At 32.1% G+C, this 24,869-nt stretch overlaps 1 protein-coding gene across 1 annotated transcript in view; it reads right to left on the bottom strand.

Annotated features, from left to right (window-relative positions):
• Positions 1-15,374: 15,374 nt before the first annotated feature.
• The window catches only part of LOC115875308, a gene marked incomplete at its 5' end in the record, with an annotated part of 54,745 nt that continues 45,250 nt past the window's right edge, over positions 15,375-24,869 (bottom strand). Inside the window, one exon of the mRNA XM_030890728.1 lies at positions 15,375-17,939. Within this exon, the coding sequence (XP_030746588.1) occupies positions 15,375-17,939 (2,565 nt within the window). The remainder of the gene's footprint in view (positions 17,940-24,869) is intronic.

The following is a 24,869-nucleotide window of genomic DNA, read 5'->3' as shown; positions in this document are numbered from 1 at the left end:
ATTTTAGAAAAGCTAGACCGACGGCAAACTGAATCTTTAATCACAGGGAGTTTAAGGAAAGGACAGTCTGATATTTGAAATTTACAATAATTTGTCTTATTTAAAACAAATCATTTAAATAATTTATGCTTTAGCGTAATCCAGTTCTCGGAAAGAGATGCGGAAAAAAGAGTATCGGGTTTGCTATTTGAGATTTTTTACATAATTTTTTTTTAGAAAATGAGGGCAATAGTAGAGGTAGAGGTTTTATATTATGAATCTCCTCTTTTATTATGAAACTACAGATGACAGTTGTACGTACTAACTGAAACTATGTTAGTAGTCACCGAAAAACGCCGCAAAATGCTTACAATATATTCCCTATCGCTAGTATTGGCCTAGGTGTTGATCGCAGGTTTCTTAAAGTTTCTTTTACCAAGAATATATTTTACAATAATTCTGACTTACCTAGTGGTAAGTAAAGTATAGGGTTTGTTCATAATGTGTGTGTTTAGTTAAATAAATTGTTGATCTCTTTAAAAATATAACTTAACAATTTTCAATAGCATGTGCTGTTGTTATTATGGATCATCTTTACTGCTGATATTTTATATTATGTGCAGAGGGACTATTATACTAAGGGCTGGCAAATGTTAGTCTTGGGTCGATATTTTCGTATGTAAGAAGAGTACAATGAGTTTATAATGTACTGAACAAAGAGAGAACAGTAAACACGTTGCCAAACGCACGAAATAAACCGAGAAACTGCGCACATTGCTAAGAGACGTGGAAGGGGATATAGCAGATTTGTCGCAGTCGACCGGTAGACCCAATCAGTACCTCTGTCAGTACTTAAAGTTCTAGGGAAAGGTGTACAGTGTACATCATGCGTTCAGCTTCACGATATAATTACGTCTCGCGATACTTTATTTGTTTATTTATTAACGAGCCGTTGTAATTTTCCCTCTAGCTTAAAAAGTTTTAAGTGCAAGTTAGAAATACTTGCATTTTTGGTAAAAATAAGTGGAATTGAGTTGGTGTTCGACAGTGGTCGCGCTATTAGAACTCTGAATTCAAAAATCGATATCTCAAAATCTATTAAAAATAATAATTGATTGTAGTTTTTTCAAAAACTATCTTAACATTTCTGCTATATTTTCTTCGCAGACAGTATGTGAACATTTTTATAAATAAAAAGCTACATGATTGCTGAAAATTGCTATGCACTGGTTGTTTAAAATTGTTGAATGGAAAAAAACAACCTTATCGAATTTTTCTTATTTAAACATATTGTAAAAGATCCGATCTTCAAAATAAAAAAAAAGTTACAATGTCTAAAGTGGTCTTTAAGTTATAGCGTGTTAAAAAGTTGAGTTTTTAAATTATCGCCATTACTGACGTTTTATTGTTATAAAAAAATGGACTAATGATATCCTTATAATTTAATTTCAGATGCTCAGAAACATATCTAATGACTTTATCTAGTTATCTTTTAGAAAATAAAGTCGTTTAAATATAAGCGGTTTGCGATCGTGATTTTACTTTACTTGATAGGGAAAAATGTACCGGCAACGCCGCATCAGCACGCCGTCGCATTTCTCTCACTCCGACTTAATAAGATCCCTACGCGATTTACTTCCACACACGTAAATACCCACCCAAAAGTAACAGTTGCCAGCATGGTATACAAAACATGTAATTATGATAACAAAAAAGAATAATTTCTTAGGTTTTTGAAGTTTGGGTGATGTGCATTATGTGTGAATCCTCATTATTACTTAGGGTTTTAAAAATAGAAAACAACCTATCCTCAGACCTACTGAATATACATAAAATAAAATTTTATAAAAATCGGCCAAGCCGTTTCCGAGGTGTATGGTTACTAAAACTGTGACACAAGAATTTTATATACATATTAGATTTTATGAGCACTCAGGTTATTATAACTTTAAATATAAATTTTAACTGACATATCAATAAACATAAATAATAAAACATATCCTTTTCTTAATAGAGTAAAATAAAGTAAATGAGAGTCATAAAGAGGCAGATTATGATAAAAAATATAAATTATTGAAAGTATGTTATTGAAAAGAGTAGAAGAGACAAAAAACTAATATCACACAAATTCAAGATAAAAAGTGAACATAGAGTCTGTTGGGATGATAGATATATGGATCAATATAGTATGTCTCTTGACGATACCTGGACTGTCGAAAAATATATAAAATATTTTTAGTTTCTTCCCTTGAGAAAATATCGCTACACAAAAAAAACTTTAATGGCATTACATCTTTTTTTATTTACAAAGTCACATAAGATAAAAGTTAACCAAATACTTGAATATTCCAAATAATAATAAATTAAGAATAACAATAGAAAATGAATATGAAATAAATATATTTTAGTTTTTACTGTTTTTAAAAAAATATCATTTTTAAGTATAGAATTTTTTTAAACTATATACTTTTTTTTAAATTGTTGTATACTACAAATATAAAGTAAAAGAGCAATTGTAATTTTTATAACATATTTATTTCCGGTGTTCATACTTACAGTATAAAGTGCATAATACCTACTTATTTACTAAAGATCTAGTGATTATCTTTTTTATTTACACATTTTTCTACGGTACCTTTACTACGAATGGCAGTAATAGTTTCTTTGCATATCTATATTCGCAGTTAGGACTAGGTAACAATCATTGTTTTTAAAAGGGATAACGTTCATTTCCTCACATCTGACTTCAGCTATCATTAATTTTAGACATACTATAACTAATATATTAACCAAGTTGTGTTTTGTACAATGTACAAAATATTATGTAGTAGAAACAGATACAGATCAACGAATTTTTTTAAATTGTATCTAGATGTAAGAAAAAGAACATTACTGGCAGTCTTACCAATACAAGTATTACTTATTAACACAATTAGTATTTATTTTTACAATGAAAGGGCAAAAGTATAAATTGTATGTACTACATATATCCTAGTTTATTTACACATTTATACAAGGGGTAACAAGCAGTCATAGAAACATCATATAAACAAATATCGTTTTGTAACTTTCTACCCTGTACATTTATTATGGAACCAGCCAGATAACATTAAAACACAAATATTTAAATATACTATAATGTTTCTAAATATAACTAAGTTTTAGACTGGATAATTTGTGTCTATAGTAAAGCTTACTAATTTTTAACAAATGTTTGAGCATAAATAAAAAAATTGTTTAAGTCTTGCTTATCAACGTTGTCCGTTTTATGGATAAAAATTATAAACTATTCTACTGTACAAAAACCCTGTACTTATTTAATAAATAGCTCTAACAATTATTTAACAAATATTAACAGTATCACAAAAAAATAATACTACTTATACGATAGTTTGGAAGGAAGTATTTTCAGAAAGTATCATGTATCTCGTTTTTTATAATACAATATGGTATTTGAGTGAGTTTCAATATATTTTACATGTTTACTAAAACTATTATAAAGAAATATACATATCGTTATTTATATATTTTATATTTCTGTATATTCTCTTATAACGAGAAAGCTTTAATATGATTATTAGTAATTTGCTCATTTTCTAGTTTGAATTTTTTTCTGTTTTACATTAAAAATGATAAAATGCAAAAAAATAATACATTTGAATTATGAAACGAAATTGAAAATTAATATACTTCAAAAAATATTTTTTTGTACCTTTACTTAACTGTAAAAAACGTATTTAAAAAATTCAAGTTTTAATTTCTATTTGAGAATTGTTTTGTTTCTCTTAATCAAATACTGTTTTATTCTTATAGTTATTCAAATAACTCAACAACAATTTGAGCAAACAGCACAAGATAATATGAACTGCAATATAATTATCCATAGTATACAGGGTGTTTCAACAAACATGTGGCATCCTTCGTGGAGAGATTTCTCACGTAAAAATAAAATTTTTCTTTCAGGGGGTTAAAATCTTATTTTTTTTGATTTTATATAATTTGCTTCCAAGCGCCTATAGAGATTCGAATGACATTTTAAGGGCGAAACGTTACTTTAATTATTACATGATTCAATGCTAAAAAAGTATCGACAGATTTACCAGGGACGATTATATGCAAACCTAATATGTTGACATCAAAAATAAATCAAATTTTTACGTCAAGTATCTCCCCAGGAGAGATGGCACATATTGGTTGAAACACCCTGTATATTGACATAAGAAATCAAGTAAATAAAAAACTAATTATTAATAAATTAACTTGAACCTACTTCGAAAGGATGTAGCTGGTTACTTGTGTATACTTAGCATATACTTGAAGAACATAATATACCTACTTAGATATATAAGTAACTAAAACTTTTTAACAAATTTTGTTAGCAAGTATTACCTATTTGTTTGACTGAGTTTTAGTTAAAAACTAGATTAATTTATTTAATCAAATAACATATAAATAATATTGATAAAACTAGTATACAGGCCAGTAAGCGAGGATAAAAATAGGGTATTACCTCCGAATTCTTGATAACCGCACCGATTGATGTGAAATTTTAAGAGTGAATAGAGATATATGTAAGAAACAAAAATTACACGATGCGTGCTTTCACCCTGAGAGTGAGTACCACCCATTCTCGGGGGTGAATATTAAATCACTCATTTTAATTGCAAAAATCAATAAAGGGATGAATTCTAAGTAAAAAATGTTCTATAACATTTTTCAGAAAATTAATATTTTCCCAGTTATTTAGGATTGAAAATGGTGGTTTTTCATCTAAAAACTGCATATTTTTCTGCAATTTTTTATAAATAACTCGAAAATCTTGCGTTTTATGGCAAAACTAATGGAAAGCAAAAATGAAGCTTTTGGAATAGCGAATCGACTCATTGTTAATTACTGTAGGTATTATAATAGCCGAATCATCAGTGTGTAAAGGTGATTTTTTATTTTCCGGAAACTAAATTGCAACGTTTTTTAATTAAACTACCGTAAAATAATGGCGAAAAAAACGCATTTTTAGAAGAAAACGAATATGGCCGTTTTTAAAGTGCCTGAAAAGACCTTTTAAATGCTTTTTTAAGAGGTCATTTAAAGTTCGTAGCTCAAAAACTCACGGAGTTATGATAAAAATAAAATGGTCACCTCATTTTTTCGCAAAAAATTAACAACAAAATCTATGACTAAAATCATAAAAATAAAAACTATCAATTTGTAGGAAATTACACGAGCTACAAATTAACCTCTATAGTTGAACAGTCTTGAACACTTCATTTTTACGAGATTTTTGCGTAAAGAAGTAGGCCCTTACACGCAAGTCAAACTAAAAAAAAACGTAATATCTACGAAATAAAGAAACCTACAGAAAATTGAAAGAGACCAAAAATATTGCAAAAAAAGGATCTTCAATTTTACTAAGTTACATTTTTTACTTATCTTGCTTAATTTTTGAGATATGTAAAAATTATTTAAAAATGAATTTTTTTTTCATTACTTTCAATTTTTTTTCCCAAATTTAGGCATTCTAAACTACTCGAACTTGCAGAGTCCATTGTTAGTACCTAAATATAGCCAACTGTATATGTATTATGCTTAGTTTTTATGATTTTGTTGTTAATTTTTTTCGGAAAAAATGAGATTACGATTTTATTTTTATCATAAGTAAGCGAGTTTTTGAGCTACGAACTTTAAAAAAAACATCATTTAAAAGATCTTTTCAAGCACTTCTAGCAGGCTATATTCATTTTCTTCGAAAAATGTGTTCTTCTTCCATTATTTTACGGTAAAATGTTGCAATTTAGTTTTCGAAAAATAAAAAAAATCATCTTTACAGAGTGATAACTCGGCTATTATTACACCTACGGTAAACAACAAAGAATGACTCGTTTAGTTATTCCAAAAGCTTCATTTTTGCTTTGGTTTTTGAGTTATTGATAAAAAATGGCAGAAAAATATGCAGTTTTTAGATGGAAAATCAACATTTTCAATCCCAAATAACTCGGAAATATTAATTTTCTGAAAAAATGTTATTGAACATTTTTTTTGCTTATAATTCATCCCTTTATTGATCTTTGCAATTAAAATGGGTGAATTATTTTCCACCCCCTAGAAGGGGTGGCACTCACCCCCAGGGTAAAAGCACACATCGCTACTTACATACTTACATCGCTTATTTAAACTAAAAAAAAATTAAAAATATTTAAAGTTTAAAGGCATTTATAAAATTAATTGTATTACTTAATTTTATGACGAGACAACTATGAAAAGAATAATTTAGTGGCAAAACTCCAGCAATCTGAAACACTGAAAGGAGTTCTACTTTCTGTCATATATATTTCCAAGTTACCATGAAGAAACCAAAGTTGGAGTATTACGTGATATTTATAACCTCTAAAACTTTTCCTCGAGCCACTTTGGATTTAAATAAGTGGGATTAGACTTTTCTGACAATTTTACGCTGTAAACTTGTACGTAAAGAAGCGGAGTTGATTTGTGTTTGCTAGTTTTGCAACTTGGTTTAAGTGTATGAAGGAAAATGTTGCAAATGATGGACTTATCGTATTTTCAAAGAGAATGAGTAAAATTCTACTAAAGTTGTACTTTAAGTCTATTTAAAATATTAATAGTAATTATACATTTAATTACAATATAATATTTAATAAATGCGGAAATTATTATACCGAATGGTGTATTGTTCTTGAAAACATAGGAAATCCCATGCAAATTCTAAACTGTTCAAATATTGACTACTCTATTAATTTAATAGCAAAGTCTTAAATAGTTTTTTTAAAGGTTTGTGTATACTGAATAAACTTGCCAAATTTGAACAATTTTGGACAAACCGATTATAAGTAATTTAAGAAAAACTGCATCTATTTTTAAATTAAAACTGAACAGGTAACAATGCGAAACCAGGCAAATGCCAACGCATCTTAAGTTGTCATCCTGTAATTTTGTCAATGTCAAATTGAATTTTCTAAACATTAGGTTTTTGCCTCATTCGAATCAGTTTTAAATTACAAGAAAACATTTCGGGGACACTAAGCGTAGGTCCTATACCGTAAGAGTATAGACGGCAAAACATTGTCAAATTACATTTGACAATGATAAAATCATAGGTTAACAACTTAAGGTATGCTGGCATTTGCCTGGTTTTGCATTGTTACTTGTTCAGTTATAATTTAACTATAATATTTAATAATTAATATTATAATAATTTATAATATTAATTATGACTGAAATTAGAACTATTGTCTCGATTGTTCCGGTTACCGTTCATGTTGATCGCATTGAAATAACATTAAAAATCATGGCTATGTCACATATTAAGTTTAAGTATTTAGGTTAAGTATTTTGGTTTTTACTTTGAATAAAAAGACTAAGGAAGGAGCATAATGCTATCCATGTATTCATGCATGGTGGGCGGAAAAAGGACTCTAGGGTGGGGATCCTTGACAGTTCTGTTTGATGATTCATTTGACACATTTGAATTTGATTTGAAATTTTGTGGATTTGTCAGTCTTTACGGAGCTTATTTTATATTATTTATTTATTCTACTACTCTTAGTTGTACAAAGTTAGTAAATCTAGATGGAAATTGTGGCAGAACTTAAATTAACAGTGACACTACCGCGATTTATCGAAACAGACTCTAAAATAGTTGGTTGTGTAGCATGCGGTAGATCTCGGCAAAAATGTGTGAAATAATGGAACAACCTTTCGCTAGTAAGTGACTATATAATATACATACGTGTAGTAAACCGATCATTTATGAAATTCACTTAAATTAACTAATTATATATTTTTTCTTGCATTTTTGCTTTTATTTACTACTTGTCAAAGATTAGATGTCAAAGAATTTAGATACGTCAATTTGACTTACCTGCTTCAGTAGCGTATCGGATGTTTATGCTTATAAATAATTATTATAACTTAACTATTTTTATCAGAATTTTATATTTTTATAACAATTTTAATAACTACCAACATTTATTCACAACGTAAAATAAAAAAAGAATTATTGAGTCTACCCCACATCATAGTTTTTAAATAAAATTAGAACGGCACTGATAAACCGGAATTTAGGTCGGCCATATTTGAGGCTCATCGCGGTAGACCTAAGATTTTTGATATGCTCCTTCCTTAGTCTTCTTATTCAAAGGGTTTTTACAAGTGCAGTTATTGAAACTACGAACTTCTCAGGTACAAAGTTTGTGTGATGTAACGCTGTGTCGGATAGTAAAAATTAAGCGAAAAAGAACATGAACTGGGTGTCGCGTTGCCTTGTGACAATTTTAAATAATAATAAAATTACCGACAAGATCTTAACACAAAAAAGAAGGCGTAATTGCGTGGTTGTTGGGTGAAATAACATTCAATACAACTCTCTCAAAAGTAAAAATGATTTAACAATAGATGCAGTTTTTCATAAATTATTTAAAATCGGCTTGTTCAAAATTGTTAAAATTTGGCATGTGTATTTTAGCATACGCAAACCTTTAAAAAATCTATTTACGACTTGTAAAATTAGTAGGGGAGCCAATATTTGAAGAGTACAAAATTTGCAAGGATTTCCTGTGTTTCCAACGAGATGCACCACCCGGTATGTCTAAATATAAATATAAACTAACATAACCATAAACAAATATTTATATATATTTTTTATATTATATAAGGTAAATGAGAATCATAAACAAACATGTTATGATAAAAAATTGTAAAAGTGTAAATCAAAATGTAAATGTAATTATACTTATGATATAAAAAAACAGCTTATATCGCAACATTTCATTTAGTTATTTGTTAGTTTGGTAAGGTAAAGAAGTAAACTTTATAATATTACTGTTAACTTTATAATTTTTGGAATAAATATATTTTTATAACGTAAATACCTGGTATACATTTTATTAAGTATGCATTTTTAAATTGCTTTTGTTTGCCACTATATTATTTGAGTCATTTAATATATTCAACTAAGTAATTAATTTCTAAGTTTGTAATAATAAATAACTTAATTTTGCCACGTTTTTTTTTGTAGATAATTACATCGCAGTATATCTTTGTCCTGATTCAAGAATGTCAATCCTATAGTCAGTCCTATAGTCAGTCCTATAGACAGTCCTATAACTGAAATTGAGAAGTTCTATTAGATAGTAAATCACAGTAGTGATGAATCTCTAAAGAAGATCAGAGTAATACAAAAAATTAAAAATTATTATATACAAAGTCATAATATGTAATCATCGAAGTGCTTTTACTCTATACAAATACATACTATCAAGGAATGCAACTATCAAATAATACAGTCTGTCCAACTAAGAGAGGATATATAACGGTTACAGTTGTTGGTTGTCATTTCAATTCACAGATAAATGGTAGTTTCTGTCATTTCCTGGATGTTTTCTGTCGAAACCTTCCCTGACTTGTTGGTTAGACTTTAATATTGAATGACTCTGTCTTTTTTAGTTTTAGTTTTATGAAATTTATTAAATACAGTAGCATATTTAATATAATTAATATGAAATGTACAAAAGTGCCAAAAGTACAAAAATTAAAAAATCACATTAATCGTTAGGACAGAGATATATAAATGCGTTAAAATTTAGTATAAAATATTTTTAAAAGAAATAATTTAATAAAAATACAAAAACTTCATAACATCTAATAAAACATTTATTTTATAGCCAGATTTTTCCCTCGAACATGCATTTCTGTGTCTGTAAAACAATAAATTTTTAAATACGACTCGATAATTTTTCATCTCGTTTTTGAAAAACAGAGCATTCGTCAGAGGAAAGCCAACCCTGACATATGAAATATTAAAATTAATCGTTCTACTTTGGTACTGTTTCGCTGATTTTAAGGCTTCCGTTTTTAAATTAGATATACGAATAAAGAGCGAAAAGTATTATTAAAACATTTGCCAGCTTCCTGTGCTGATAATTTAATAATTTTATTAAAAATGTTCAGGCTGGATGTTATATCATAGGCGTCCCTTTATAATATCATTTATAAAAAAAAATAAAAACCGAAATATATTTTTTAAATTAATATCATCGAATTTACAGTTACAAACTGTTGAGTAGATCTTTACTGGCATACATTTTTTCTTAATAATATTTAGTTTCCCGTAACATTATTGTGATACCAACCGATTAGAAGTAAAGAATATTCCTTATATAAATTAATGATACTATACAATATTAAAAACGGAAACTTAAATTTGATTTAAAAATAAGTTTTAATCCAAGTAACAGTGAAATATTATACACTCAAATGCAAAAAAAACGCAACGGATAAATATTTGGTCAAATTTGGATTGTTATATTTTTGGTATTTTTAGCTCTATTTCCATAATTTTTTTAGCAATCTGTATATAATTATATGAACTTTAATTCGTAAACTCAGTGTTTTATAAACTTTAGTATTTGGCATATTATACAGGGTTAAACGAGGGGTTGTTAACTTTAACTTAACTTTAGAACACCCTGTGCAATAATTTCGTGTGTAAATTTTTCTAAAATATAATTTTACGGTTAGTACCATGTCTCCTGAGCATTTTCTTTTTTGGATCATGTCAATACATGCCTTGGTTAAATTTTAAGAGCGAAATGAACTTGCCACCAACAATTTGCAATTTTTTCAATTATCATTTCTTTTGAAGTCATTTTTCAATATGACGAAAAGCGGCTTTGGTGATTATTGTGAACTATATACTACTAGGAACTGCTCATCGTGTTCAGCGTTTGGGAAATGCTTGGCAGAAGGTTTAGAGGTCGCGAAGCGGTACCAACTTCATTAAATGAACTTCGTTTGGTTCTTAAAAAGGAATGGGAAAGCATAACGCTTAATGATATATGCAGTCTCAATGACAGTATGAACGGACGTATGAATGTAGAATGTTTAGGAGGGGAGTTAATCACCGCGACCTTATAGATCTATTGTGTGTTCCCCTTTCTTGAGTTATAACGAGTTATAACTCATCATACAGTCTCAGGGCTTTAAGAAAAGCCAGTATCTGAGACGGCTCCACAGAGGCCAGCTCTCCATCCTCGACATCAGACGTACCAAGGTTCATGGCACGAATGGTCGTCGTCTCGGCGCACTCAGTGATAAGATGTTTTGGTGTTTCCCCATTTTCCCCACAGAATCTGCATTCGCCGTTGTTTCTCAGCTTCAGCCTACTAAGGTGTTCGTTGAGGAGACAATGTCCTGTTAAAAACCCCGTGACAATCCGAAGATTGTTTTTTTGAACGGACGTATACAGGCAATTGTAGCAGCCAAGGGAGGTAATACAAAGTTTTAGGGTATTTTTTACAATTTTATTTTCTGTTTGTATATTTGATTATTACAGTTGTTTTCTTGAGTATTCAGTTAATATCGTTAGTTCGGTTATCGTTATGAATGTTTATTAAAATCAGGACTGTATCGTTAGTCTTTAATTTTTTTTATTTAGTATAGAGCATCCAATGTGGCGGAATATAGCGATACGACAATGGTCACCAAAACCATCTCGTCATATCAAAAAATTACATCAAAAAGTAATGATAATTGGAAAAATTGCAAATTGTTGGTAGCAAGTTCCTTTTACTCTTAAAACTTAACCAAGGCATGTATTGACATGATCCAAAAAACAAAATGCTCAGGAGACATGGTTCTAACCGTAAAATTATATTTTAGGAAAATTTACACACGAAATTACTGCACAGGGTGTTTTAAAGCTGAGGTAAAATAACAACCCCTCGATTAACCCTGTATAATATGCCAAATACTAAAATTTATAAAAAACTTAGTTTACGAATCAAAGTTGATATAATTATATACAGTTTGCTAAAAAAATCATGAAAATAGGGCTAAAAATAACAAAAACATAACACTTTAAATTTGATAAAAATTTTCTCCGTTGCGTTTTTTTTGCATCTGAGCGTATAATATAAAATTCTCTAGCATTATTCTTATTACTAACAATTACCTAAAAAATAAAAAAAAACATTATCTACAGTAGTTAAAAATTTACAAACTTATAAATATATATTCTATAACTCTTATGTCGGAAGTACACACTCGCTGAAGCAATTCGAGGCCAGACAAGTGCGAGAGTGTACTTGTAAATTTCCATTGCACAAGGTTCCCTCGCTTCATTCTCGGAGCTCTTGGCCTAGCGGGAGGCTACGAGAGTGTTGGGTTACGCGAGAGCTACACGGTGTTCTTGAGTCTAGCATCTCGGGTCGCCTTGGCCATGCCTTGCACTCGGATCGCCTCGGCGAGCGTGTACATGTGCGCAGTTTTATTTAGTTAATCATAATACTACAAAGGTAATTATAGTAATTATTTAATAACTATTAGCACGTACTTATTTATTTGTTTCAGTTCGCAGCACTACACAATCGTTTCAAACAATGAAGAGCTAAAATATTTTTATTATATTCAACCACTGTTCGCCTTTGGCCACTAAGATTGTCTAATTTTATATTAATCACTGTTTTTCTTTAATTACATTAAGAGCGTCCTCACGTTTTCATAATTAGGAAGGCCATATTTTTATTTAAACTGGCAGCTATTGGAAATTTAATCCTAAACTTTAACAATTATATTAATGTCATCCTGTAAATTAAAAAGTACTGATTATATAAAGAAATGAATGCTGATAATTTTAATTTAGTAGCAAGCATTAATTACTCTGTGCCTAGCAGCTGTATTATCAAATATTTCTATCTACGGGGTTCGGCAATAGTGCGTCGGGCATTTGTAGCTCCTATAATAAGAGCAAACCTAAAGTATGTATTGAGTTGAATTTCAGGAAAATATTTTAACTTCTAGAGGGTGGCTCAAAAAGTGTGAGTGGATCATGATGATTTTTTTAAATGGAACAGCCTATATATTATTGCATTTTTGGCTTGCCTTTCTAATCACTTTACACAATCCCAAAATACTATTAAATATGTTATGATAGTTTAAGAGATATTAATAAATCAATAAAAAAATAAAAAGTATTCGAAACTCTTCAAATTCTAAAAACCATCTTAAACCATACCGGGTATTCAAATTCTTCGTCTTGTATTTTCGTCTTTTTTTAAAACACATTACCGTGAAAAGAGCCATATATAATAAAAACTCAAATATTTACAAACCCGCTAAAAATTTTAAAATACTTTAAATACAGAAAATGTTGTTTTTTTAATTTTCCATCTAATAAAGATATAATATACAGGGTTCCATTTAAATAAAACAAAGAAAAAATATTTATTTTAGAAAGTTTGGCATAGAATTTTGAACACCCTGTATGGTTGAAGACCAATTATAGTATACACCTTGTATAGCTTTGATTTAAGGACATTTTTGTATTTTTAATAAATTTCTTAAGAACGGCTGAAAACAATATTTTTTAATTTATTTATTAATATTTCCGAAACTATCAAAACATATTTAATAATATCTTAGGATTATGTAAAGTAATCAGAAAGGAAGCGAAAAATCCAATAATATACAGGGTGTTTCATTTAAAAAATCATCCCGATCCACTCCCACTTTTTTAAGCCAGCCAGTAGAAGTTAAAATATTTTTCTAAAATACATCCTAATACATACTTTAGGTCTGTACTTAAAAAAAATGCCTAAGTTTTCTATTATAAGAGCTATAGATACCCGACGCATTATTGCCGAACCCTGTATATGGTGTAATTAGTAGTTTAATGTATATTTTAACAGTTGTCACTGACAAATTTGAATTTGTGTTAATTTTACTAGTTTTAGTAATTTCAGAACGTTATAACTTTAAGCAAATAACATTTCATTGAAAATTTCCAGAACTAGTTGATTACGTCATCGCCATCAAACAAATCAAAATGTATTACAATAAAATAAATGTGGAAATCCGGCAACCGTGTTTATCTTTAATCGACGTTAAAACTGCAAATTTCGTATGTTTATATTTGCTATCGCTAATTACAATGGGTTAACCAAATTGATTAGGCCCAACCTGACCATACTTTGTTATTGGCCAAATTCGTTTTCGACTGTATTTATTGCCGGCAGGCTTTCAAATAAACACCAATAGGGCAGTAAATATTCCGCTTTATTTCACTAATTTTTAAATTTTCCAAATATAAGCCGCATAAATTATTGTTCGGCCATTATTTCGGAGATTTGTTTGAATTTCAGGCCCATCTATCAATTCGAGTGACTCCTTTGTTCTGTTTTATAATTGTTGTATTTTATAATTTCACTGTTAAAAACAATTGTTTTTAAATTATTTAGAATTTACACTAGTCACGTATACAAATGATTTATACATTTGTCTAGGTCAAAAAAATCGAGCTTTGTCTGATCATAAGACGTACTTAATATTTTTATTTTATTACACCTTTTAGGCAAACTTCACGTGAATTGCTTGCTACTACATAGAATCACCAGTAAATTTAGTCTTAAAGATATTAATTTTATGTATACTCTGTATTTATCTTTATGGTGGTATACAAGACAATTCACAAAGATAAGTACTGTTTGTATTTGTATAATTACACATATTACTTTGAAATATAATTTTAATTAATTAAAAATTAATTTAGCGATAAAAAACATATAGGTATATTTTGCATAAATACAGTGTCGCAAAAATATTGTCACAGTCTAAAAAAACACAGTTTATTTACTACCAGCTGGTCTTACTCGCTTGTTTTTTAGTGTTTGCGTATGACCTGCTGCGCAAGTTCTATTATACATGCCACCAGTTAGAGAGTCATTCTCAAGGTTTCAAGGGAGCCCAACTACGTAAGTTATTATTACATAACATAAGATAAGTGAATATCTGGGTAGGTGCAGAGAACTCTGTAATTGGACAGGCTGGTTATAAATAGGCTGTGCTAAAAGTGTTTAAATATACTCCACATTTTGTTATTTAAGTAATTAATTTACAGTGGGAACCTTTTGTTTAGTATGTAATTTTGTTTTTGTTGATAAAATATTAATACTGGTTGATATTTCTAATTAGATGTTTTAGTATATTCTTTATCAGCTAACTTTTTAAATAATGAAAGGGTGACCATATTTTTCGACACTGAATATATTCTCATATGTTTATATGAAAAAAACATCCTAATTTTTAGGTACTACATTTTACGGAAAGTACCAGTAACTCTACAAACTCTTCGAGGTAAAAGCTATCGAAAAATATATCTAGAATCAAAGACAAATTAAAAAAAATACAGTATCTGGCGTAATTCAGCGTTATCGCCGAACATTGCTTCGAAAACGTGAGGTCGCCGCTCGATACATTTGTAAATCACTGAAAGGCACCGACAGATAATAATAAGTGAGCGTAGGGACGGACGTACCGACTTGCGCGGAACCTCATACGGTCGTTTCTCGGTCCACGTGTATAAATTCTACTGGCGGCGCCTTATGTCAAGAATTGAGCCCCGGATCCAGAAGCCGCGGACCCGCGATCAGCTTCTTCTTGGCAAGCTTGCGGCGTCTCCGAGCCCGCAACCTGTGCGCCGTCAGGCAAATCAACAGAAACACGGAAGCGAACACAGCGAAACCCGCAGCCAGAGCTGCCAACGGAAGCGAATTGAGTAATTTAGACGTCGCACCGCACTGCGCTTCGGCCTCGTCGAATCCCGACGGACAGTGATCCTTGCCATCGCACCACAACGAAGCGCTGATGCAGGCTTCCAGTTCCGGACACTTGAACGCGCACTCGAGTTCCGTGTCGTTGGCGCTCGCGTTCACCGGCACTTGTAGTTGTGTTAAAAGAGCGTGTCGCGACCGGGAGATCTCCAACCAACTAAAAGCCGCTACGGCGGGTTCAGGACCGATCCACTCTACCACGAACTGTGGAGGTCGTTGCACTAAATGCGCTACACCTTCCCCTCGCCATTCTTCGCTGAAAACATGCACTGCCAGAGGTTTAATACCCGGCTCTCCTGGACAGATCGCTTTTACCAATTTCTGAGGCTTACCGGTGTAAACTAGGATTCTGTTTGAAGTGGGACACCTAGGCGGCTCGTCTGGTCGGGGTTTCAAAGGGAGAAAAGCTCCCCAGCTTAATAAAAACAAACTTTTGTTATGCCGTGCTTCGACTAACCAGGGCATGTCGTTGCATAATGTTTCGGTTCGATCCGAAGGAGGATTTGTGAATTGCACTTCGCCTCCGTCGCCTCTTAACCGTTGGTTTCTTGGACAGTTTGCCAACTTTTCCAGTTCGAAAACAGCGTGGAAATGCAACACCGTGTAGTCCTCGGTGATTTTCATATCTCTGGCTTTAAAGTGGAGTTCCAAGACACGCGAGCTCGACACATAAACTAATTTATTGTTCGATAACGTGGAATTGTCGCAGATGCAAGCTTTAGGCATGCGAACATCCGACCACGGCACTTCGTAGATATTAATTTCGGCAACGTTCGCCCCGCTGTAATACTCGCATATTTGTCTCCGACTGTGCGGATCGGGCACCGTCTCGCACAGCGGATTAATCCCGAACGAAGCGTTGTTTATGGTTAACCGCACTCGTTCATCGATTCCTGCTTCGAACCGATACACGCACTCGAGATCTCTTGCGCCACCCCTACCAAACAAAAACACGTTTCGGGGTCCGGTGATTTCGCCAACGTGATGTCTCTTAAATATCCTGTGACAAGGACCAGCGTCTTTCTTCGACCACAAGTCACCTCCCAATCGAGTATCCACAAACTCGTATTTCACTTTGAAAAATGCGGGATGCAAGGCAGTACCATCTTCGGTATGGTGTTGCAGAATCAAAGTTTTATCGGTTGAAATGTAACTTTCGTCATTACTGCAAGGTCGAGTGCTTCTGGTTGAGTTAGTTAAAGCGCTATGATCGCATAGTAAAGGCGGTTCGTCACATTTATCTTCTATCAACGTTCTGTTGTCCCATATTTGTAATCGTGTAAGACATCCTCCTCCAAAGGAGCTGTTTCCGATTAAAGCGTGACCGCCTTCTCCTATCAGCAATGCTCGCTGACTGTACGAAATAAAACTGATCCAAACAATATCACCCTCAAACCCTTTAAACCAATACGTACAAGTAGTGTTCGGGGGTAGCGAGTGTTTAGGACTGATCAACCTCCCCTTTCTTCCGCGTCCTGTCCATATCTCATCTCCATCCGGACTCGAAGCGTTTATATTAAAATCACAATTATGCCGGTGACGGGCAAAATCCATGGAATCGGAATCGGCGAATATAATGTCAACGTCCAGCTCGAAACCTTTAAGAGGCGATTGTGACGGTGGCGAGTGCAACGGAATGCTAAATGGAGACGAATGAAAGGCGACCAGCATTTCCGGTCCTCTGGATACGACCCTGGGGAGCCAATCTCCGCCGCAATACTTAGCTAAAACTGGATCGTCCGTAGAAAGCCCGTCGTAAAATATTAAGTGGTCTCTCTCGCCGGTACAGTCCCGCCAAGCTCTTAGAGCTCTCGCGGTTTTGTTCAGACCGGCCACATTAATCGACCGCTTCATGTGCATTTTGTGGGCGGCCTCCTGTCTCACGGCTATCATGGCGTGTTTGCAGGTTGGCACGATCCGTTGCTTTAAGCTCCAGTAACAAGAAACGTTCCTCGGATACATCCCTGGGTAGTTTGGTGACTGTAAACGGCACGGTTTCCGGTAGCATTCTTCAAACTGGCGGGTGCAATAGGTACCTGGAGCAACCTGTCCTCTTTCTAAAGGTGAGGCGGGTGAGCCGAATCTTACTACGGCTTCTCGTCTGGATACGAAGCGGTACCGTAGGCGGAAAGCGAAGGGTAGTTGTGGAGAGGCGAAGAGTTTGACGCTGACGGTGACGGTGGAGGTCTCGCTGTAGTACGCTGCGGGTCCTGAGGAGGTGCCGCACCAGGACCCTCCAGTGAAGGGGCGTCCGAGTTCGCTGAGTTGCATGTAGCCGTCGGGGCAGCCGTCTAATGCGGAGGGTTCGTATCTTCCCAGCTTGAATTCGTCAAATATTAACTGAAACAAATAGAAAACTGTTAGAAAACTTTAATATAAAAATACTTGTTTTTGGTTATCAACTAACTTTCTTTCAACCTTTATTTTATTTATTGAATAACTGTATTATCCTGCAACAGTGTATGAGGCATACCGGGTGATACTTAGTCGTCGTTGGAAACAGGAAATCCCATGCAAATTTTGAACTGTCCAAATATTGGCTCTCCTATTAATTTTACAGCTGCTGTCAATAGTTTTTTTAAAGGTATGCGTAGGCTGAATACACACACCAAATTTGGACAATTTTGGACTAGCCGATTTTGACTAATTTAAGAAAAACTGCATCTATTTTTAATTTCTTAAATTACTTAAAATCGGCTTGTCCAAAGTTGCTCAAATTTGGTGTGTGTATTCAGCATAGGCAGAAACCTAAAAACCTATTTACGATTTAGCTGTAAAATTAATAGGGGAGCCAATATTTGGACAGTTCAAAATGAGTTGTTGGTTTCATATGTTTCCAACGGCGATGCACCACCCGGTATATACATTACCAAATTCCATAATAACAAACTTGAAAGAATTGTACACTAGGATATATTTTAAAAATATGATCACTTGTACAAAGTGTCTCATAAAAGTGAGAGAGTGCGGATGGAAATGGAACTGGAGGGTACGAGCAAATTAAAATGGGTTTATATGGAACACTCGGTATATTACCGTATTTCTGGGTTTATTTCTGATCATTTTACATAATTCTACGTTATTATTAAATGTGATCTTAGAGTTTTAAAAGACCAAAGAAAGAAAGAAATAATATTTTGCAGCATTAATAAATAAGTATACTAAGATAAATGATGATATCGAAACTATGCTAGGTGTTTTCTACTGTTAGTCTGTACCTTTTCTGTACTTACACTACCAAACTATCAAATTTGCTAAATTATAAAATATATTTTTCTTGTATATTTTAAATAGAACACAAAATGCTTCGATTTTTTTAACGGATTTGCTGACATTCGAGATATACAGGGCGAGAGTTAAATAAGGGCAAAACATTTTTACATAGGGCCGGTAGATCTCGATAAAAGAAAACAAATCTTTACCGTTTTTCAAATAAGTACAAAATATCCGAGCTATTTTACTTTGAAAATAAAAAAAAACATTTTTTGCTTAAATTTTGGCAACCACATGATTTCTCCTGAGCTTTCGTTCTTCTAAATTTAATCTACAACTTATGTTGCCGTTTTATTAACCAACCATATTAAACAAAGTTGCCATATTATCAAGATTTAAATAAAAATTAACAAGAAAATCCATTTTTATTTGAAAAACTCAAGTTTTCAATTTTTTCTTGCAAAAAAATCATTCTGAGGTTGAAATATACCAGTCCTAAAAATATTTGCACTTATTTAAGACTCACCCAGTATACGGCTCATTCAATACAATAGCTCTGTACACGACAAAAACATTTAGATGGCTTTGACCAAAATTGTAGTAAAGTTCTAGTATAGTTTTGGTTTTAGACTATTTCTTTGTATTTTTAATGATTTATTTAAAAAATGATGCAAAATATTTCTTTTTTATTGAATTTTTATTTGCAACTAATTAAAAGAAACTTAATAGTAATTTAATAGTAATTTAAGATTATACCGGGTGCTATAACTTTTTTATTTTTCAGATAAAAAAAACGAGATTTAGTATGTTAGTATATGATATAAATTAGGATTGATCGATGTATTCAATTGTTTTTGGTTGCTCCCTGTTTCATCGGAAATGACTACAACTTTTGATTTTTAAATGACACTCTCGGTATTTTTTTTTCTTTATTAGATAGAAAATGACACTTTGAATACAATGACATATCATATGTCAACTTTTGACGTTCCGTTCATAACGACAATTTGACTCGAAATATCAAGTGTGTGGTACCAAATTATTCGTAAAAAATGCTTTTTCTAAATATGCTAATGAGCCACCTTTGTTCCATTTGGAAAAAATAAGATATAATTAAAGATATGATTTTGGCATCTTTTAACCGGCCAGGATAAAACACAAAAAACATTAGACGATCAAATCTATTTTTCCAATCAATCCCTAAATCAAAAAATCAAAATAATAATAATAAAATGTATCTTGATTAAAAATTATGTTTACACAGCCACGGCATTCTATATTAAAATTTAAAATACGATTTCTTTAAGCGAAAATGTCAAAAGTTGACATATAAGTCATTCTATTCAGAGTGACATTTTCTATCGAATAAAGTAAAAATATACCGAGGGTGACATTTAAAAATCAAAAGTTGTAGTCATTTCCGGTGAAACAGGAAGTGACCAAAAACAATTGAATATGTCAATCAATCCTAATTTCTGTCATGTACTAACACACCAAATCTCGTTTTGTTATACGAAAAAATAAAAACGTTATAGGGCCACTTTTGAGACGTATAATATAATAATAATAGCTCCCGTATATAGCGTTTAACGCCTTTGGGAGTAGCAAGGTACAGCTTGCCATACGCTTCAACCGCCTATTATTACCTCAGGATTGTGAATCCCAAGTCCTCATTTAAGGCTGAGTCGATCTAGGTACCCAAACTATTTTTATTTTAATAAAAATAGTCGGCTGATGAAATGCCGGGTGTGGGATTCGAATATCCACAACTTTCAGATTGGTAGACGAGAGCCTGTACCTCTACGCCACCGGGCACCTACTTTTGAGACGTATCTACTTGATATAAAAGTGTGAGGATGAAATCCAAAAATGATTTAAATATAAAAAGTGTTTTTTTTTCATTTTCTAATATAGTCTGGCCGCTGTTATGTAATCCTCAGTACTATGACGAAATAAAGCACATACGAAGAAAATCCCAGTAACATTTTGACTTTTGAAATCATACAGTTAACAGGTTATCCCACAAAAACATAAATATATGTAATATTTTTTCATCCCTGTCCAGTAACACGACTTTACAGAAAAAACTTGACGACAACGCTGATTTTTTCGAGACTTTCAACTCCCCTTCGGCACTTATTTTATCTAATGGCCGACCAGTCAAAGACGGAAATATTTCGACGGGTGTTTTTTCCTTCTATTTCCATCCACTCACGGCTTAATGCCCTAAATCACAATTCTTTATGCCCTTTCGCCTTTTTGCCGTATAAGCAAATCCGCCGGACCCAGAAACTTTTGATTTATCTGCGCGTTCCGCTAATTCATATCTTCCCGAGTTCGATAAAAAGAAAAATAGTTTATTATTGATTTAGCGATGTTCAGGAAATAATTCGTTTTATAGTTGTGTATTACGATGGTACTATATTTTGCTTTATGTTTCCTCGATAACTTAATTTCAAATAATATATTTAAATTTGATATATTACTCAGACATCATCATCATCATTATCAGCTTATTCAACCATTTCCAATTATGGTGTAGCCTCTCTCACATATTTAGATACTCCCTTTGTAGTTGAGCCTATTGTTTGTTTATTGTTGGCTATGCGGGCCCAAGTTATCCCTGCTAATTTCCTAATATCATGGTCCCATCTCAGGTTCGGCCTTCTTCTAGGTCTCTTAATTCCTCGTGGGTACCATGCTGTAATTTTTGTGGTCCATCTGTTGTCCGTTCTTCTTGCCAGGTGTCAACTGCCCATTGCCATTTGAGGGATTTGACTTTGTGAATGAATCTATTACCTGGGTCTTTTGTCGTATACACTTTATTCTTTTACGGTCTCTCTTGGCTATTCCCAGCCTATTTCGTTCCATTGTGACCTAAAGTTTCCTTATGATGTCCGTTTTAAATGTCCAGGTTTCGCATGCATATGTCATAACTGGTAGTACACATCTGTCGGATGTTTTCTTCTTTAGAAATGGCATTCTAGATTTAAATATGATCCCGAGCTGTGTATTAGTTGTCCCAAATATATATATTCTTCTACTATTTGCAATGTTGTGCTATTGGGTAAAATGTCTTTCCTTTCATTAGTTCGTTGTACATTTCTTTAGTTTTTGCTAAATTCATTTTGAGATCCACTTGTTATTGCTGCCTGTAGTTCTTCAGGACTATTGGAAATTAGGACTATGTCATCACCGAATCTTAGATGGTTAAGATATTTTCCTTTTTCTAATTCTTTGTTGGTCCAGTCCATTTGATGGAAGATTTCTTATAATGTTGCTGTAAACAGCTTTGGGGATACCGCGTCTCCCTGTCGTACTCCTTTCCAGTTGGAATTATACAGTATCTATAGTAGGATATTACACAGTATCAATTATTATATTTCCTTCCAGGGACTTCAAGGGACTATAGACCTAATATGGTTTTAATTTGTGATCCTATAAGGGGCCTTTTTTTCCTTTTGAGGTACGGAACCCTAAAAAGGTGGGTCACACTAAAAAGCAGTGAGCTAAAATTCTTTAAAAGGTCCTTATGGAAATCTTAGCCAAGTAGACTACATACAAGTATTGTAAATGCCCAATTACCGTCACTGTCCTAATTCTCGTCATATTCCCATATTTTTTAAAAAATTAAGAAACTCAGAGAAAAAATTCCATAATAAATAATTTTAAATATCTGTTTTATATATCTGGAAACGTTACAATACATCTTTTTTTAAATGACGCACTTCATTTACATGGAATAACGACTATTTTAGTTGGAAGTTAGTCGTTGACGAGAAATCACACATTTCTTACAGTCTTCCTTATTTTCTTTCACAATAATGCAATTTCGTATACTAAAGTTCAAATATAATTAATTACCAGTGTAAAAGGTTTTTTGTTATATGTATTCATATAAAAAAATATGTTTTTTCTATAATATTAGTAAAAAAAATGGGTGACGGTTTTCGGGACACATCGCAATGGATTGGCCGTATTATCGTCACCATTGACGAAGGGTCATTATAGGCAGAGATATTTTATTCAATATAAAATTAATTTTTCTGTAATTCAATAATTCTTTTCTATAAATGGGCAGTATGAAGATGCGCTATTTGATGTGCCCAATTTTCGTCCCCGACATTTATCATTAATTCTACCTTAAAATATCAATTAAAAATGGATGACGAGAACTGGATGTCTACGACGGAATTTAGGCCATTAAACATGTAAGCCATATTAATATAGGCTTCCTGTAAAATACCTGTGATTGTAAAAATGCAAAATATTCGAGTTCGGAAGATATTTTGGACTATATTAAAAGGGATATTGTTACAAAAACTAAAAAACATAAAAGAGGTGTTTATGATATATTATATCTTATTGATATACCTGATATTATACCGTATGATCGAGAAAAAACAGCGTCAGCGATGGCTATGAAATGAAGATCGCTGTCATATTATATGTAAATTTATATGGGAAATGTCATCGATTGTCATTTCTCAGCCAACTGGACGCCGTTTTTTTCGATCATACGGTATTTTAAACTGATATGCTAAAGTAAAACTAATTTTTCAAGTTAAAAGTTTATTGACTAATTAAAAAGTATTTATTTACTAATATGATGTTACTATTTTTTTGTTTGTTTTTTTTATAAAAATATTTAATACTTTGTATTCACTAATTATTATTACTGTACTATTATCTTTGAGCTGATATCTGAGATATTCTTAATTAAAATTTTATTTTGTATGCTTATTTTTTAATTATTTAATTGTATATGTTTTATTTTTTGCAATATGTCGCCATTTCTAAATAAACTTTTGTAAATGTTTTTTTTTGTGTGAAATAACACATATAAAGATATGACGAAAATTGGGACAAGTTGGTGACGATATTTAGGATAATTGTAGTTTTTTTAGTTTTTCTTGAAAATAAACGAAAATATCGGTCAAGCTATTAAAGTCTTATTTAAATTTTAAATAAAAATATCCCCTAGTGTCATATTTAATTTTCTTGTAAGCCTTATACTAATAATTCGGATTTTATAGCTAACTGAACTGAGATATTCCCTTAATGTGACGATAACTGGGACAGTTACCATAGCTTATACAAATACACACATAATATACATATAAGAAAATACATTATATCATGTCATTACTATAAAAATCTCTCTTGTTAAAATTTGCTACGAGCAACCGTTTTCAAGATATTTGAAATGGAAGTAGTCAATACATGTCATTATTGACAAAAAATAAATTTGTTGACTAGATGATAAAAAAAAGACATTATAAATTTGTGATCTTTTTATTTTTTTAAGCTATTCATGAATTTTGCTTGAATTCAGAAATTATTTTGAAAAAATCGAAATAAAAATGAAACTTCTACACCCTGTATTTCCAAAACGAAGCATTTTAGGACATACATTTATACGAACTTTTTTGCTTATTTTTATCTGCAGAATATGTTGCCGAAGTTTCCGGAATACAGTTCGGACCACCCTGTATAGTGATAAATTAATTTTATGGATAAAACGTGGAAAATTTCTGGCAAATATCTTTTATGTCTCCCTGTATCGACTGATTCAGGTCAACAAAAAGGAAATCTCTGTCGGCCCCTTCGACCTTTCCTCTCGAACAAAAACACTATAATTTAGGCGAGTTTTCCGAATAAAGGTCGTCGCACACGTGCGGCGTTTCCGCCAAAAGCCGTTTTTCGGCGCCGTTCAATCGACGGTTTCGCAGTGAACGGCCATTTCCCGGCAGATAATTTCCATATGAATACGAAGGCGAACCAGGTCTGGACGTTGACGCTTTTTCACAAAAGGAAATTGGGGAAAAAGAGGAGGATAGAAAAGGAAATTACTTGGGAGATAGGGGGCCAAGTTGAAACAGGGTTTAGATAAAGGACTTTTTGATATTCTTACGACTTAGTGTCGAATATTATAAGACTTTAATTTTTTTACTGTAATAAATACAACTTACGAATACAATTAGTTTCATTTTTCAATCTACTAGCTTACTATTTCTCTAGTTATAATGATAAATAATTATTGGAATTGGAAAGCAA

Source organism: Sitophilus oryzae, unplaced genomic scaffold (genome assembly GCF_002938485.1).
Source record: "Sitophilus oryzae breed Bouriz unplaced genomic scaffold, Soryzae_2.0 scaffold_136_pilon_pilon, whole genome shotgun sequence".
Lineage (NCBI taxonomy): Eukaryota > Metazoa > Arthropoda > Insecta > Coleoptera > Curculionidae > Sitophilus > Sitophilus oryzae.
The sequence above is the reverse complement of the archived record's forward strand: the minus strand, read 5'-3'. Positions and strand labels throughout refer to the sequence as shown.